The 17,317-nt window shown below is 38.6% G+C and overlaps 1 protein-coding gene across 1 annotated transcript; it reads left to right on the forward strand.

Annotated features, from left to right (window-relative positions):
- Positions 1–1,238: 1,238 nt before the first annotated feature.
- DBT (dihydrolipoamide branched chain transacylase E2) lies at positions 1,239–13,303 on the forward strand (the record flags this gene model as incomplete). The annotated part of the gene is made up of 11 exons (XM_038414854.2): positions 1,239–1,253; positions 2,188–2,311; positions 2,488–2,563; positions 3,475–3,656; positions 6,413–6,540; positions 7,005–7,248; positions 8,399–8,565; positions 9,006–9,083; positions 10,224–10,415; positions 10,612–10,683; positions 12,631–13,303. Coding segments are annotated over 11 exons (1,446 nt in total), but the record flags the coding sequence as incomplete, so codon positions are not given.
- Between the last annotated feature and the right edge of the window lie 4,014 nt (positions 13,304–17,317).

Here is a 17,317-nt window from a genome sequence, read left to right on the forward strand (position 1 = left end):
TAGTACAGGATTAATAGAGTGAATCTCTTATTTCATGACATAATAACAAATTATTTTGTAATTTGTTTAATAAAACAATAAATATTGCTATAATGATATTACGCAGTTAAATTACCAGCATTTTTAATCCATGGATTTGAGCTGTTAAGAAAGGAACACCGTACTGTATAAAGAGACTACATGCTGGATGATTCGTTTAGTATGTTAACACACCAAGTTTTTTTTGTAAAGAATGTGTAGTATTAAAAATCAAAGACAGATTTCATTTAAAACACTGCATTCGTTTTTAATTATTCCTAAAAATGTCAACTCAAGACAGGACTGAAAATCTTCTGTACCAAAACCAGTCTGTTTTTTTGGCAGTGACAGTACTAATTTACTATCTTCAATGGTTACCTAATGTTAAAATCAAATGGAATGCATTCATGAAACTTCAGATTTAGTGATAGTTCAGAGGTTTGAGGCTGCTGCTTGTGATCATCTATTCAGGTAAATATTGAGCATTTTCCAGTAAGGGGCTTTATAAGGGAATAGAATTGTATTGTATGTTCTGAATGAATAAGCCTTATTGAGCAAACAATATAGCCATGATCGCAAGTGGAGAGATGTAAACATAACAAAAAAAAATCCCAAAATCAAGGCAGAAAAGTCATTCATATTTTACTGGAATGTAATCTAACTTGCCATAAACTTTAAATGCTTTCATGAAACAACAGTTGCTGTCTTTTAATATTATTTTGCTGAATTTTTGTCATGAAAATAGATGGGAAGGGATATTATTGATAGGGGGAATTAGAAAAATACTCATTCTGGCTCAACAGAGACAGTCTCAGTAACAAGTAGCTAAAGGTAGCTGAAAATGACATTGGAATGTTGTAAAAGTTAGCCTGTGCAATGTAAATGTTGTTTCTGGAAAGGAAGGAAACAGTTATAGGTATTTATATATCAGATCAAATTATATATACTAATATGCATAAGAAATACATGAACAGTACCTAATTCAATATAGCATAGTTTTCTGGGTTACCTTTCTTATGAAAGGTGTCACATAAAACCAATCCTTTCCTAGTTTATGGGAGAAGTTTAATATGCTTTGTCTATAGGAAGTTAATATGCTTTTCTATTTGACTGAACTAAGAGAGGAAAAAATATTAAGTTAAAACACATAATTGCAAACTTTCCCCTGCAGGTATTCTCTTTTCTGGATCCTCTAAGAAGACAATTTCTAAATTTTTTAATCTGAACCACTTGAGGTACATTGTAGCACCTGAGTTTTGTTTTTTGGTTTTGTTTTTTGGTAGCAAATCTCAGCAGTTAATTTATTTAAAGTTATCTTTGTTAGCTTTCTGGATCATTTTTAGACAACATAAAACCAGAATAAAAATTAAATAAACATGTTTCATACTAAAGTAGTAAACTGGTTTCTGCCTCTAAGGGCTTGATTTAACTGCCATTGAGGCTAATGATAAAACATGCATTAACTTCAGTGGGAGCACTCTTGGCCCACAGGCATTTATCCAGAATTACTGCTTCTGTGACTATACAATGCCTTTATATCAAAGAACTTTTCAGATTATTGTATTGACTCCTGAATTAGGTTTCTGGACTGAATATAATTTCAGATCTAAAGAAAACAAGCAAATTATACCCAATGCTAAAATAATATAATAAAGTTGATGTTAAAGAATAATTACCTGAAAGTATGTGCCAATCCTAGATTATTTTAAATGGGAATGGAAAGGCAATTGTTTGTGCCTTAATATCTCAATTACTTTCTAATTAGCACCTCAGATCAACTTGTGATTGCTATAAAGACAAAGGAAAATGTACAGATTTTTTCACTCACATTAAGTTCTTTCCAGCATGCATTTTGCATATGAATATTTCAAATGGCTGTACTTCTGTTTAGTGTGTGTGTATGTAACCTTTGTAAAACATATGCCAGTTGCTTAGAGACAATAGCAGCTGTATATCTGATGCCAAATCTTGTCATTATTTTTATCTAGTGATGACAAAATGCTTGATATCTTGATGTCTTTGAACTCCCAAGTGTTATATTAGTAAAACTATGTAAGTACGTACAACAAATAAAGACTGTGCTAATTTAGAATCTGTATACTTTATAGAATGTTTTCAGTTGTAACTTAAGACACCACCTTCTTAATACTTGAGATTTTTTTCCTCCAGATCTGTGTTCACCATATTAGATCGTGTAGCAGTGTTCGCTTTATAAGGTCCAAATACATGAGCATATTTGACAAATCTTCATTCAAGTTTAGTTATCAACACAGATTGTTCAGAACATCTGCTAGTAAGTTTTTTTTCATATTTAAGTAATTTATTTTACACTCCCGTTATGTTAGTAGTCTGTGATTTGCGTCTAATTACTAGTATGTAATCTAGTGTATTTGGTGCATTGACATTTTTCTAGCTGGTATTTTAGATTTAATATTTAACTTGCTATTTTTGTTGATTATCTATTTCAAGTTTCAAATGGCCAAATTGTCCAGTTTAAGCTCTCTGATATTGGAGAAGGAATTACAGAGGTGACTGTGAAAGAATGGTAAGTTTAATTTTCTTACTAATATACTTAGAAATTAAAAATGCTTTAATGTCTACATTAATTATTAATAGATTGTGAATAACCTTTTTGTGTTACCTGTGTAGGCTTTTTTGAATTATGTTTGCCACATTTTTAAGACCCATGCCCTGATAATCTGAGTTTAATATTCTATTGTTCTACCTCATCATGGACTGCTTTGGGGGAGAGTCCATTATTTAATTACAGCTGAAGGTAGCACTCTCTCTTCCTTCCATAATGTCTATTTTCGGGGTGCAGGAGGTTTAAGTTTGGGTCACATACGTTAGGCTGAATTTTGGAAAAGAGCTTCTGCCTAGGAAAACCCCAGTTAGGCCCATAATTCCTTTTAAAATGGAAGAACCTAGCACAGAAATCATTCCCAGAAACTCAATGGTAAATTGATTGAATAGAATTGGAGACTCCACTAAGGGGAAAGCAGCCATGAAATGCTTTTTGTTCGGTGTCAGCTGGAGGTGTACTTCACTTTTGTAATAGGAGATAGACTCTCCAACTGCAGAGCTTCCCTGTCACATATTCATGTTGTCAGGATCAGACCAACCTGTGCTATAAATTAATTAAACTTACCTTCATTACTGAACATGAGGCTTTTAGTTAGAAATGGTTTGTATTGTCAAGAGAACACTACTATATTTGAAGTAAAATGATAGAAAAAATGTATTGTGGGGAAGAATCCCAAGTCATGGTAACATTTTGCATATCAAAGATAGTTCTCCTATCTATAGGCTGGCAAGAGGTATACAAAAGAATACATTCACAGTTTAAACAACACATTATATTATACTGTTAATCATAATTGGGTTTATTAAAAGAATACATTGAGCCAGTATGATTTTACTCTCATGTGCTATGTAAACCAATCTTTTCCCCCCCAGGTATGTAAAAGAAGGTGATAGCGTGTCTCAGTTTGATAGCATCTGTGAAGTACAAAGTGATAAAGCTTCTGTCACTATCACTAGTCGTTATGATGGCATCATTAGAAAACTCCATTATAATCTAGATGAAATTGCTTATGTTGGAAAGCCATTAGTGGACATAGAAACTGATGCCCTGAAAGGTATTGTTAACACTTTTCCTCTTGCATATTAATTTATTTTTGTTGTCAAAACCATCCAGGTATCCAGGGGAATTCAAGATTAAGATTACATTTTTTGCAGAAAATGAATTTAATTAAAATCTATAAAATTTAACATCTTTATATAAGAAACTACACCATGGGTGGGGACCTACAGCCCGTGGGCCAGATCTGGCCCCTTGCTCATTTTCTTCCGGCCCGTGGGCCACACACGTTCAACTCACCCGCCGGTGAGGGTGGGGGTGTGTGTGTGTGTTATGGAGGCTCGGGGCTTCTGGTGCCGCCGGACTGGAGCTGTGAATGCTGGCTCGCCCTGCCGCGGGGCAGGGGGAGCTCCAAGTCTTAGAACAGTTCCATCCTGAACTCAGTAAAAATAAATTAGTGGTCCAGTTTTGCATAATATCTTTGTATTGGTACCAACCTAGCTATGGTTTGTGGAAAGGAGAATAACACTAAGTATTGGTTATCTTAGGGGTCCACCAGATGTCTTATTGAATAATTATATTATACTTGTAAGGGTGAAATATTTTTAAGAACCTAGATGACTTACTAGTCTAAGTCCTACTGACATTCAGAGTCACTGAGATGTTTTGTAATATGTTACCCTAAATCTTTAAAGTGATAATCTCAAGTGAAACCACAATAATAAAACATACTTGTGAAAAGGATAATAAAATCTATTTTATGTAAATTTATTATAGTCTAAATTCTATAATTTGGGTTATGTACAATATGACAGTGAATTTGCAACTGTTACTTGTTTTCTTTTCATGATGATGGCAAATGCCACAAATCACACAGTAGCAAAGTATACACTTTCCCCAGGCTTTCAAAGGTATTGGAGAGAATTACAATAACTTCTGAGCGGAGCAATATTTTAGAGAAATGTAAATAACTGCACCTCTAAACTTCAACACTTGGGACAGGTTCCTTTGTTGGAACCGTTGTTACCTGTCAGAACACACACACTTCTGAGCTATCTTTTATTTTAGGGAGTAAAATGTAAGGGATTAACTAGAATTTCAAATAAAATAAAAACTGTTCAGTAATTTATTTAAATATCACATAGATACCTTAAATCTTTATTTGCAAATAAGCTTTTTTAACTTGATGTGGCATTAATCACTTTAATAATATTTAACACTGTTGTGTATTTTTCTGATCCAAGTCTAAATGTTTTAATATTAATTACATTTAAATTACTTCAGGTAAAGTGAAATACTCTACTAGCAGTATTATTGCCAAAAGAAAAAAACTACATATGTTTAAACACAGTTTTATCTCCATAATCATTTAGTTTTTTACACTAGAGTGTGCTTTTTTTTACTGTTCATACAGTCAGAGATTAGAAAATCCATAATATCTTGAGGTTAATTCTCTTCCTGAGTATGTTTTTAAAAAATGACAAAACTGCTTGATTTGATCTAGTGATTGTTTTTAAAAAGTCCCAAAATGGACAGTTTCTTATAAGGTTTCCTGTGGTGTTTTGGGGTCCATCCAGACCGGTAAGGAGTTTTGTTACTGCCTGCCTTGTAACTTGGGGGGGCCTTTGTGCTGTGCAGCTATGGGTTCAGTTCCATGACACCAGTAGTCTGCCCATAAGCATATGGTCTTACCTTGGCTCTCACCAGGGTAGTTATATTTTGCAGAGAAGATCCAACAGCCCTCCCTGTCCTAAATCTCCCCAAATAAATCCTCCCTGAGTTCTGAATTACCAGACCCTTGCACTGTTCCCCTCTGGTTCATCACCCCTGAAACCATGAACCCAGTCTTCCAGTAGCTCACTATGGCATACATGCTCCACACAGTTTGCACACCAGGCACCTGCTAATAAACAAAGTTTATTCAATAGAAAAACCATAGATTCAAAGATGGAATAGTAAGGAACAGCAAACATATATACAAGTTACACAGAAAACAAACATAAAGACACAACCTCAAGCTTTTCACTTTCATACCAGATAAAATCCCTTTTCTAATAAGAGTTACTTGTTGCCTTAAATAGTTTCCCAGCCTACCTGTAGGAGGGATTGAGACAGTCCTTCAAATTTTGGATGATCTTCAGTACAAACTCCTGTTTTAAAAGTCACTACAGATATTCAAAATGGAGAAAACTTTCTCCTTTCTTAGTTTCTGAAGACTGGGGTTTTTTTTCAGTTTCAGGCTGTTCCCATTTGCTTTGATGATTCCTCATTGTTTACTCCTGGGCTGGACAATGGACAGGTGTATACAGTGTAGTAGTCATGCCAGTCCCAGAGAGAGGACAAGATGGTGAGGTAATATCTTTTATTGGACCAGCTTCTGTTGGTGAGAAAGACAAGCTTTCAAGCTACACAGAGCTCTTCCTCAGGTCTGAGAAAGGTACTCAGAATGGCTCAACTAAGTACAAGATCAAACAGATCAAGATCTCTAGATCAAGATCAATCAAGGTGAAGAGACCATTCAAGGTGAAGTGACTAGGTGCTTGAAACCAGTCTCTTCTGGTTGGGGAGGTAGCCCCTCCCTTCCGGAGTGCTTAATCACCCTGTTGTGAAGTGATGCTGAAGTTGAACCAGAGTTACAATTACAATTTATATCTATATATCTATATCTGTCTCTATGTGTGTGTATATATTTATATGTATGTGTGTGTATATATATGTATATTCGTAACCATAACCTGTATACATATCTCTGTTTTAATCAAAACCACTTTGAGCAATGTAGTAAAGTTAAAGCAATTTTTATATTATTTTCAGATGTAGCCTCAGAAGAGGATGTTGTTGAGACACCTGCTGTGTCTCATGAAGAACACACACACCAAGAGATAAAAGGCCACAAAACACTAGCAACCCCTGCAGTCCGTCGACTTGCCATGGAAAACAATGTAGGTTTGTGTTCTGTTTAAGCCAGCTCTGTTTTATATCCATTGCTTGTATATTAGTATGACTGTATCTGGGAGGGCAATAAAACTCTAGTGTTATTGAAAGCTGATGGTGAATTGCCAGGGAACAACAATGCAAAAAGTTGTTGATAAATGGCTTGCTTCAAATGAATAGTGTTTCGCTGTTGAAGCTGTGAACTGCTTGTACATAATATTTCTTCCATAAGAAAAAAATACCTTTTAAATCATCATTATTCTGCCTTATACATATGTAATTAAGGACACAGAAGGTCTTTCAGAAAGTTTAGATAGTGTTTGAGCAGATACTAAGTCACAAGAAGGTATTAACCTGAGGAATGTTACTCAAGTACCTGTAACATTTTTGTATTTATAATCCAATTACAACATATAATTTCTCTACTTGTGCTATACAGCAAAAGTTCTATAGTTTGTTATATACTTTTCAGATTAAACTGAGTGAAGTTGTTGGAACAGGGAAAGATAACCGCATCCTTAAAGAAGATATTCTCAATTATTTGGCCAAGCAGACGGGAGCTATTTTACCTCCATCACCAAAACCTGAAATTATCCCACCATTACCAAAATCGGAGACTGCACCAGCTGCTCCAAAGGACAAAGGAACTAAAATTCCTATACCCATTTCCAAGCCCATCGTGTTTGCAGGGAAAGATAAAACTGAGGCTGTGACAGGTAAAAACATAAACACAATCATGATGTAGCACTTATAGTTGATATAACTTCTAAATAATTAGTCAGTGAATGATAACATTTAAATTGATTCTCCTATTCCCATGGATGGAGAGGCAGCTTTCATCTTGTAATCACACTAGTGTGGGAAGACAGTGAGACTCAGGAAAGGTAAGTGTGCTTTGCAAAAAGGAGGAGTTTGAAATAATTTTTCAGATGGTGGTCAGACAGGGTTGTCAGTGTTCTTCTCTGGCACTGTGTGGTTTCATCATGTTCTCTGCTAGTAGCATCGGGCTGTGGCTTGCACCTGTTCATTTTAAATTCTGTTTTTGTAACTGTGCATTATGAACATCTAAAAACATTTTGTGCAAAATTTTGGAAATAGGTACGCTGGAATTCTTCAAACAGTATTGCAAATACTATTCCTATAGAAATCATTATATAATTTATTAGCAGGATCAATTAGTAGGATTGTTTATATGTGGTGTAATCAGTCTTGCCGTGTAGCACTCCCAGTCTAAGAGGGGCAGAGATAAGATAAGATGCACTGGGAGAGCAAATTACATTTTGTGTTTTCCTCGGTTATTTAATATTGGGGCTAGAAAGGATGAAAAGACTGATGTAGCTTAACATTTGTGGGTCTTGCACACATGGTTAGCCTGTAGGAATGATCTGGAGGCAGATACTAGGATAAGGAGATAATTCCAAACATTTGGGACAGCATAAATTCATTACTGAAGTTATCAGGTACCTGCTTCAGGTGTATAACAAGAGTCTCCCTGTCAATATTTTCACACTCATGGTAAAATTCCTATTGTATACAAAGAGACAAGGTGGGTGAGGTAGTGTTTTTTATTGGATCAGCTTCTGTTGGTGAGAGAGACAAGCTTTTGAGCTTACACAGAGCTACTCTTCTTCAGGTCTGGGAAAGGTACTCAGAGTGTCCAATTATATCCAGTGCTATTTTAGTAGCTCTTGGTGTAGTACTAAAGTTATTTGCTGCCCAAGCACGAATGATTATAAGTGTATTCTACCCCAACTTTTGAAAGAAAGATTTATAGTTTTTCAAACAAAACTGAACATTAGAAACTGACTAACTCTAGAGCTTCTAAAAGCTTTTTATTGGTAAAAGCACCCATTGAATATTTTTCAGGCTTTCACAAGGCAATGGTAAAGACCATGACTGCTGCACTGAAGATTCCTCACTTTGGTTATTGTGATGAGATTGACTTAACTCAGCTCGTTCAATTGAGAGAAGAATTGAAACCTTTAGCACAAGTTCGTGGAGTTAAACTCTCCTTTATGCCTTTCTTCATAAAGGTGAGTCATAGCTGCATTTCAGAACAGGATTCCTGATGGCATATACTGTTGACACCAAACGGCATAGTGGGGAGGAAGGAAAAACTCGCTTTTCTTCTGCATTTTTTTCATTGAGTTTCATCCAGCTCTTTTCATAAATTGTCTTTTTTATTTTATCGCTCTCATCATTACAATCAGCAACACACAAAAAACCCTCTGTAGTTCTACAGTGAGAACTCTTCTTGCTTACAGTAACCCGTTCCCTTTACCTATCTAGGTACTTGTATGGATCTCCAGGGTATTTCAAAATAGAAATTAGAGTAACCTAGACAAACACTTGATTGCATTCTGGATATTATAAGCTCCCTGAGGTACACTCATCCTGTCCCTTCCTTTCTCCATTGTGTGATAAGAGTATTAAAAGAGCCCTTAGTGTTAATATTGTTTTTTATATTTAACAGGCAGCTTCTCTGGGATTATTGCATTATCCTATTCTTAATGCGTCTGTGGATGAAAACTGTCAAAATATCACATACAAGGTTTGTGCAATTTATGAAAATACTCCTGTGCCAAAGAAGTAATGCTCCTCCAAGCATCTAATAGGGCTCTTTTTCAGTACAAATAAATTAACTTTTTTTTTTTAGTGGAAAAGGGAAAAAAATAGAGCCCAAAGCAATTCTTAAGTACTGTGATGAAAAATGATCCGTACACCACCACCTGTATCTAATATCAAAATAGATTGTATGGAGGGGGCTAGATTAATGCAATTGATGCTATATATATAGCACTTGCTAAGAAAGACATGCCACTGCTAGCATATTAGCTCTCTTGCTCTTCTTTCTGACAAGGGGCCAAACAGTCCCAAACCATAACCCATAAAATTTAGGGGTAGAAATGTCTTGTTACTGTGGCAATGGTGACACTGTTCTATCTATCAACCCTGATGTCTTAAATAAGTCACCTTTCTGTTTAAAAAAAAATGAATTTTCTTAGTATGACAGAAAGTAGGAAGCTTGGCATGCAACATAGATAATATAGGGAGTTTGTGGTCAGGGCTATGCAGAATACACATTTTGCATGGATTTATTTGGTGCTTGTGAAAGGTGCTGGGTTGATGGTCCTGAGGACTGAACTCCTATATCTACAGAAATGATATAGCACAGGTGGCAGCAATGCAAGCTTCCCTTGCGCTGTCTTATCCCACATCTCTGAGACCTACTCTTTCTGAATCACTTCAGAGAATGAAAGGGCAGTTCAGTCTCTGTTTCCTTTAAATTCATGGTCTCACTACTCAGACTGTCAACATGGGTGATAGTTTTTATTGTTATGATGTATGCACAGATTTGTTAACAGAATAAAGAATTCATATTTCCAAGGGGATGTTGAACTCCTAAATTTCCTAGATTTAAACTCCCCCAAAACAGTTTGGAGGTTGCCTTTACTGTTCCATAATTGCATGGAGAGTACCAAAGAGACTTGTCTTTAAAAAAATTCAAATCTGCATAGAGTGTGGTTTATTCTGAACAGAAACTTCCGTAGTGGAAATACTGAAAACAATATTTTAGCACTTTAGTTTGTATAAAATAAAGCTAATTCATATTTCCTTTTTTTGCATTAACTTACATATAACTTATGGTTGGTTCGTGAAACTTACTGTATTGTAACTGCATGCATTGTAGGCTTCTCACAACATTGGAGTTGCTATGGACACAGAACAAGGCCTGATTGTCCCTAATGTGAAAAATGTTCAGGTCTGTAGCGTGTTTGAGATAGCTTCTGAATTAAATCGCCTTCTGACCTTGGGCTCTTCAGGCCAGTTGGGAACAAATGACCTCACTGGGGGAACATTCACTCTCTCCAACATTGGCACAGTGAGTTTAAAAAAAAGTTTTTATATTGAAAAAACTGGTTTAAATTACTACCTGTTACGTTGATAAATATGTAATTGTCAGAAAAAAGTGTTTTCTCTAACAAATATTACAATACAGCAGGCAAGAAACATGCTGCTGCTGCAAATGGGCACTCGGGGAATATTCTTGAGCTAATTTTCTTGGTTTCCCTTTTTAGATTGGTGGTACCTATGCCAAACCAGTGATACTACCTCCTGAAGTAGCTATTGGTGCTCTTGGAAAGATACAGGTACGTGTATGTTCATCTAACTACAAAAACATGGGTGTTTGTACTGTAGTAAGATCATGTTCAATTAAAACTTTGCATTTGGTCTACCTTCGATACAGTAGAACCTCAGAGTTATGAACACCTTGGGAATGGAGGTTGTTCGTAACTCTGAAATGTTTGTACCTCTGAACAAAGCTTTATGGTTGTTCTTTCAAAAGTTTAGAGCTGAACATTGACTTAATACAGTTTTGAAACTTTACTATGCAGAAGAAAAAATGCTGCTTTTAACTATCTTAATTTAAATGAAACAAGCACAGAAACAGTTTCCTTACATTGTCAAATTTATTTTAAAAAAACTTTCCCTTTTTTTTTTTAGTAGTTTACATTTAATACAGTACTGTATTTATTCTTTTGTGGGGGGAGGGGTGTTCGTCTCTACTGCTGCCTGATTGCATACTTCTGGTTCCAAACGAGGTGTGTGGTTGATTGATCATTTCATAACTCTGGTGTTCGTAACTCTGAGGTTCTACTGTACATTGTTCTTACTGAAAGCATTTTTTATACAAGATGTGGAAGAAGGACACCATGTAAACTTTGTAAATGAAATCTTACAATTCTTTTGTAGATTTCAGAGTGGTAGCTGTGTTAGTCTGTATCAGCAAAAACGACGAGGAGTCCTTGTGGCACTTTAGAGACTAACAAATTTATTTGGGCATAAGCTTTCATGGGTTAAAACCCACGTCATCAGATGCATGGAGTGGAACATACAGTAGGGAGGTATAAATACACAGCATATGAAAAGATGGGAGTTGCCTTACCAAGTGGGGGGACAGTGTTAATGAGGCCAATTCAATTTAAGTTGGAAGTAGGCAATTCTCAACAGTTGACAAGAAGGAGTGGAAATCACTTTTTTAATGTTAATAAGGCCAATGTAAACACAGTGGCCCATTTCAAACAGTTGACAAGAAGGTACTCCTCGTTTTTACAAAAACTAATTTCCCCTTGCTAACTACTCACACCTTCTTGTCAACTGTTTGAAATGGGCCACCTATATTCTGATATTTGTAGAGGTTTTATAATACCATCTTTGTTCAGAAAGGATATTTGCAGGGTTTCAAACCAGGAGAAGACTTGAAACAAATTGCTTCTGATATTTAAGTTTTGTTATGCGATCCAGAGATGTAAATCTATCTAAGAACTTTGTACAGTCAGCTAAGTACTTTCGTTAGTGTAGACAAGCAAAAAACCAAAACAGACCCCCTCCCCCCTTACATTTCTCAGTGGATAATACTTTTCATATATTTCCCCTATGCGTTTTTGAGCTCTTAGGGAAGGTTTGGGAGGCATGTGTCACCTCAGCACCAAAGGTTCAATCAACTTCTCTAGCACAGTGGTCCCTCAACTTTTCAGGGTCATGCCTCCCTTACCCCTGTCCGCGCCCTCTGGTGCAGGGAGTGGGACCCCAGCTCCCCTGAGGGACTGGCGGGGACGCGGATGGAGGTAAGAGGGCCGAGGCTCGGGCTGCAGCTCAAGGCGGATCTGGGACTGGGACCAGGACCAGGGCTGGGTGCCATGGCCAGGGGCCAAGCTGGGGGCAGGGCTGGAGCAGAGCAGAGATTGGTGCTGGGTGGTGCTCCCTCCCTGCCCCACATGGGGGCTGGTCCAGCCAAGCCCCCCAAATGTTCCTGCATGCCCCCTCAGGGGGCGCACCCCACACTTTTGGGACCTCTGGTCTAGCAGGATAATTTGGAGTCAGGGAGGAATTATGATAAACTCAACAGGGTTGCTTAGGAATGGTAGGTGGTAATTCTGTTTGAGACCTACTACACAAACAATTTGGGGGAAATCTGTATTCTCTTAATTGAAATACTACTCCATATCTACTCTAGCAATTATTAAGAGAAGAATCATGTTTGTATAGTTTCTCTTTCATCAGCTTCCTATTTTCTTCCCTTCTGTTCTTTCTAGGTTCTTCCCCGATTTAATGGTAAAGGGGAAGTATTTGAAGCACAGATAATGAATGTGAGCTGGTCAGCTGATCATAGAATTATTGATGGAGCTACAATGGCCCGTTTTTCTAATTTGTGGAAATCCTATTTGGAGAAGCCTGCTTCCATGCTGCTAGATCTTAAATAAAGAAGACTAATGCCAGAACACATCCTTAAACTTTTGGGGATTAAACTCAATAATTATAAAAGCTAGCTATGCTAGCATATACCCGTTAGTACTTTTCTTATTATATTATGTGGTTGAAAGGTCTCAAGAGCCTATGTCAGTCGATTGATAACCTGTTCCATTCTTTTCAATTAAAATGAGTAGTTCTGTAATTTATTCTATGGGAGGCTGTCATACTTAATAGGTCATGCTGTGTCTTCAAAATGTGATGGGGGGAAGTATTTAGTGCCTGACTATGATAATATGTGCTGACTGCCACTAATCTGGCATTACCGAAAGACAGTTATCTACATTTCTGCAGTACTTCTAAACTGCTTATTCTGGATAGAAGGGAAGTTACATCACAATTATTCCTGGTTGAAAACAGGAATTTATTTTAACAAATCTAATGGAATATTTCCAAGTTCCTGAAAGAAATTATGCAGAAATAATGTACAAATAAAATGTCTTTATGATTATCTTTAAAGATGTCCAGTGTACTTTTTTTTGTTTAATGGTGGTAATGTTTCCTCTAGCCCTCTTAAACATAGAAAGTTCTTAGCACAGGTACTCAGTGTCAAGTGACAATGGAAGATGACAATATCCCCAAAAATTTACTTCCTGCACAGTTTCAGAATATTTACTGGTATCCAACAACTCTTTGTAATAACTCTGTAGAACTGTCTTGCACCAAACTCTGGTAGGCTGAAAGTATGTAGACATACATACATACGTACATATGTAGTATGTCTTTACATACTCTCAAGACTTTTCTTCTGGGAAGCAACAGCCTGCAAAAGGATGCCATGACTAGGTTTTCCATCACTAAACAAATAACTGCTTACCGCCATTGTTTATAATTACCATAACCTAGCCAACAGCTACAGTGCTGTAAATGACTCTCATCACCTTGCACATGACAGCTATATTATCCCACAAAAGCTTATGCTCAAGTAAATGTGTTAGTCTCTAAGATGCCACAGGTACTCCTGTTCTTTTTATGACAGCTGTTGTTTGTTCAGATACCAAGGTGCAGATGAATATTTGATATGAAATAGAATCTGTGTAAACAGAGCATAAGAATTAGATAAATCCTCTCTAAACTCATATGCAAGGCAGGCCATCAATAGGATTCAGGTTTGCACCCCCAGGACAAATAGCATATATGTTGTTTTAGGAGAGTGGGAATGTTGGTTTGCAAATAAGATGCAAAGAAAAACTATTGTGTACGTGCACTTTCCAGAGAACGTTGAGTTGCGAAAACAATACAGGATCATTGTAATGTAACCAATTAATTTGGGGAAGTCAAGGACGTTTCATAAGAGACTCATCTCCTCTCTGGAGGGTACATCTGGCTGAATTCCTTTGTGGATAAGGCCCTGTGGTGAGTAGCTATAAGTAACCTGAAAGGTGTAACTGAGGGACCATGAGAAGGAAGGGAGGAAGGTGCAAGACACTTGAAACTAGAGACCCAATCTCTGATGTGCTAATTGCTTAAGGGGGTGAGGAAGAAACTCTAAAGCTGTGCGGAGAGGATATACACTAGAAATGTAAACTGCTACTCAGGTTCCTATGCACAATGGTTTTTATCTGCATTAGCTTTTGCAGTGTAAGGCAAGATTCGTTTTAATCTGATTTTTCTATTAATAAAACTTATATCACGACAAGCTTTGTGCTTTTGGATCTTTTTATTTGGGAATTTCATGCAGACAATCCTGAACAGGAGAATAAAGCTTCTACTTTCTATTTGAGATCACAAAGAAGGGGTGCTTGGAGTTTACCTCTCGTGAGACTTATCAAAAGGACACGGACTAAAGGCTACTCACCATCAATTGTGTTGCTGTAGGGCTGCAATCCAAATGATGCATGTGAAAAACCTTATGATCATGGATGAGAACCAAATTGAAGGGCTGAAGGAATGAAACAACATGATAGGTGCCTTAGAAATACCTTACATAGATTAAACTACTCTGCCAGCACAGGGAGCCAGATTTCTATTTTTGTCTGTCAAATCCTTAACAAAATGGTCAGTCTATCCTCTGCAATCATCTCTAATTATCTGAGTAGTTAATTAAATCAGGAAGGAAATTGGGAAAGTTTTCAATAACTAGATTAGAAAAAAATCTTAGAGATTGAAAGGTGAGTACAGTTGGTATCTTTATAAATGGATGTGGGGGGCTCTAACAGGGATCAGGGGGCTGGTGATGGATTATGGAGCCTTTTACCTTCACATGGAACCAGTTCTAATCTGGCCCAGGTTGGTAGTTACAGGAAATCATGGCCATTTGATGAGGATTTGACATAGTGGTTATGAATCCACATTACAAAAACTGTCTTCACAAGTGGCACTCTTTTGGGCAATGTCATTAAGGAGGACATTGTTTTAATGATTCTATTTCAAACCGTGATCTGTGGTTTCTGTCCCGTTCTTCGGACAGCCCTCTCTTGGGATCCAGTGTGCTGTGGGCAAGAGAGGCAGAGCTGGGAACTGAGTGCACAATTCCCTTAAGCCCATTGGGAATTGGTGCAGGGGTTAGACTTCACCGGAGGTCCCAGGAATGCCTGAGGTTGGCACTGTGCTTTCAGGGAGTTCAAAGAGGTGGGTGGGGGGCCCCTGAGCCAGCGTAGGGGCACAGAATCTCTGGGGATAGACCTCTCCAGAAGCCGTGTCTGAGATGTGCTCCGATCTTGGAGGATCCATGAGGTTGTGGCCTGCTTCTTTTTTTGGGGTAGAGAGACAAACCCCACTTCCCAAAAAGGTCACCTTTAATATTTATCAGATGGAATTGTCATGCAAAGAGGAGCCCAGTCAAGTACTACTTTGGTGGGAGTGTAGAAGGGAGGGACAGCAGCATCTCCTGTGCAAGTTCCCCTTTCTCCTGATCCTGTGGAAACCTCTGTGCAGGTTCTATGAGCTGTTAGGATTTCTGACTGAAAAGGGAGTGGAGCGGGAGACCAATCCCCACAGCATCACATCCCTTTATTTCCACTGGGATTGTGAAGCCTAATATAGTTATGATCTTGTCATACTGGTCGTACACTGGTTTTCTCTTAACTTAATGACATCCCTATTCCCAGAGAGTGAGACCCATGGTCCCAGAGACTAGCAAAACTCTCCTGAGAGAACTATACTGCCTTGGGAAAAGCAAATGGTCATCAGAGAGCTGTGTGTCCTGTGATTCATACTGATTTCAACAAAGCCATCATTTTAGAGCAGTGGTCTCCAAACTTTTTGGCTCACGCACCCCCAGGGTGACAGGAAGACCTGCCACAGGCATACTGCCAAAGGAAGAAGAACGGAAGACCTGCCGCAGGCGGGCCGCCGGAGGGGAACACCAGCGTGGACGTGCAGAGCTGCCACCAAAGAAAAAAAATGGTGAAGTGCCATCTGGCGGTGCTACTGCTGCCGCACACCCCCAGAATCATCTAGTTTGGAGGGCCCTACCATCAATCAAACCCTAACCCCACCCCTAAAACCCAGCCCACCTGTCACCAGAAATCCCGTCCCATGAGGATATTACTTCTGGGGTCAAGGCGGCCACATGACCGGAAGCAAGGTGTGTCGTGTGACCCCTATGAGAACTACTCGCACTGCCCTCTACCAATCAGGAGGGGTTTCGCCCCCATAGGACCGCCCCGAGAGGAAATTTGAGCAATCGGGGAGTTTCAGGGCAGAGTGACCCATCCGGAAGTGGGTCATGTGACTCCTCTAACAACTCTTCCCACCTCCCTCTACCAATCAGGAGCGGTTTTAGTCACTGGGAACTACCCTGAGAAGAGATTTGACCAATCGGGGGGGAGTTTGGGGGTGGGATGACCCATCTGAAGTGGTTCGTGTAACCCCTCTAAGAACTCCTCCCATTGCCCTCTACCAATCGCAATGGGTTTTGGCCACATAGGACTGCCCCGAGAGCAGATTTGACCAAAATAGGGCAGGTTCTGGGATGGGGTGAACTGCCCAGAAGAGGGTCATGTGACCCCTCTAAGCACTCCTCCCAGTGCCCTCTGCCAATAAGAGTGCAGCACCATCACCCCATAAGTCCCAGCGCCGGGCAGAAGAGGCTATCTTTTACCAAGAACGCGTGTTTTAGAAATCATGGAAACATGGACTCCTTCACCACCCCCGTGAGAACTTTGGATTTTGTTTTAGCCCCGATCACCTTTGGACTTGTGTGGAGAAAGCGCTACATCAGCGACAGTTCTGACGAGGGCCCTTTGACTCAACCGTCGATGGATACGCAGGAACCTGACCCCGAAACCCAAACCCTCAAGAGGCACCCCGATGACTGTGACAGCCTCTCATTGTCCACCCCTCTAGTTTGGAGACCACTGTTTTAGAGGACAAACCTCTGCCTGTTCTAATCCAAGCTCCGATGATGGATCATACCTGCAAGGTAAAACTCAGTTTCCTGTGCAGGTCTTTCCTGCCTGGAGGACAATATGGCCCTTTATGAAAGTTTTTAAAAAAACCCAAAAACCAGCAAAAACAAAACATCTCAAA

Source organism: Dermochelys coriacea, chromosome 8 (genome assembly GCF_009764565.3).
Source record: "Dermochelys coriacea isolate rDerCor1 chromosome 8, rDerCor1.pri.v4, whole genome shotgun sequence".
Classification (NCBI taxonomy): Eukaryota; Metazoa; Chordata; order Testudines; family Dermochelyidae; genus Dermochelys; species Dermochelys coriacea.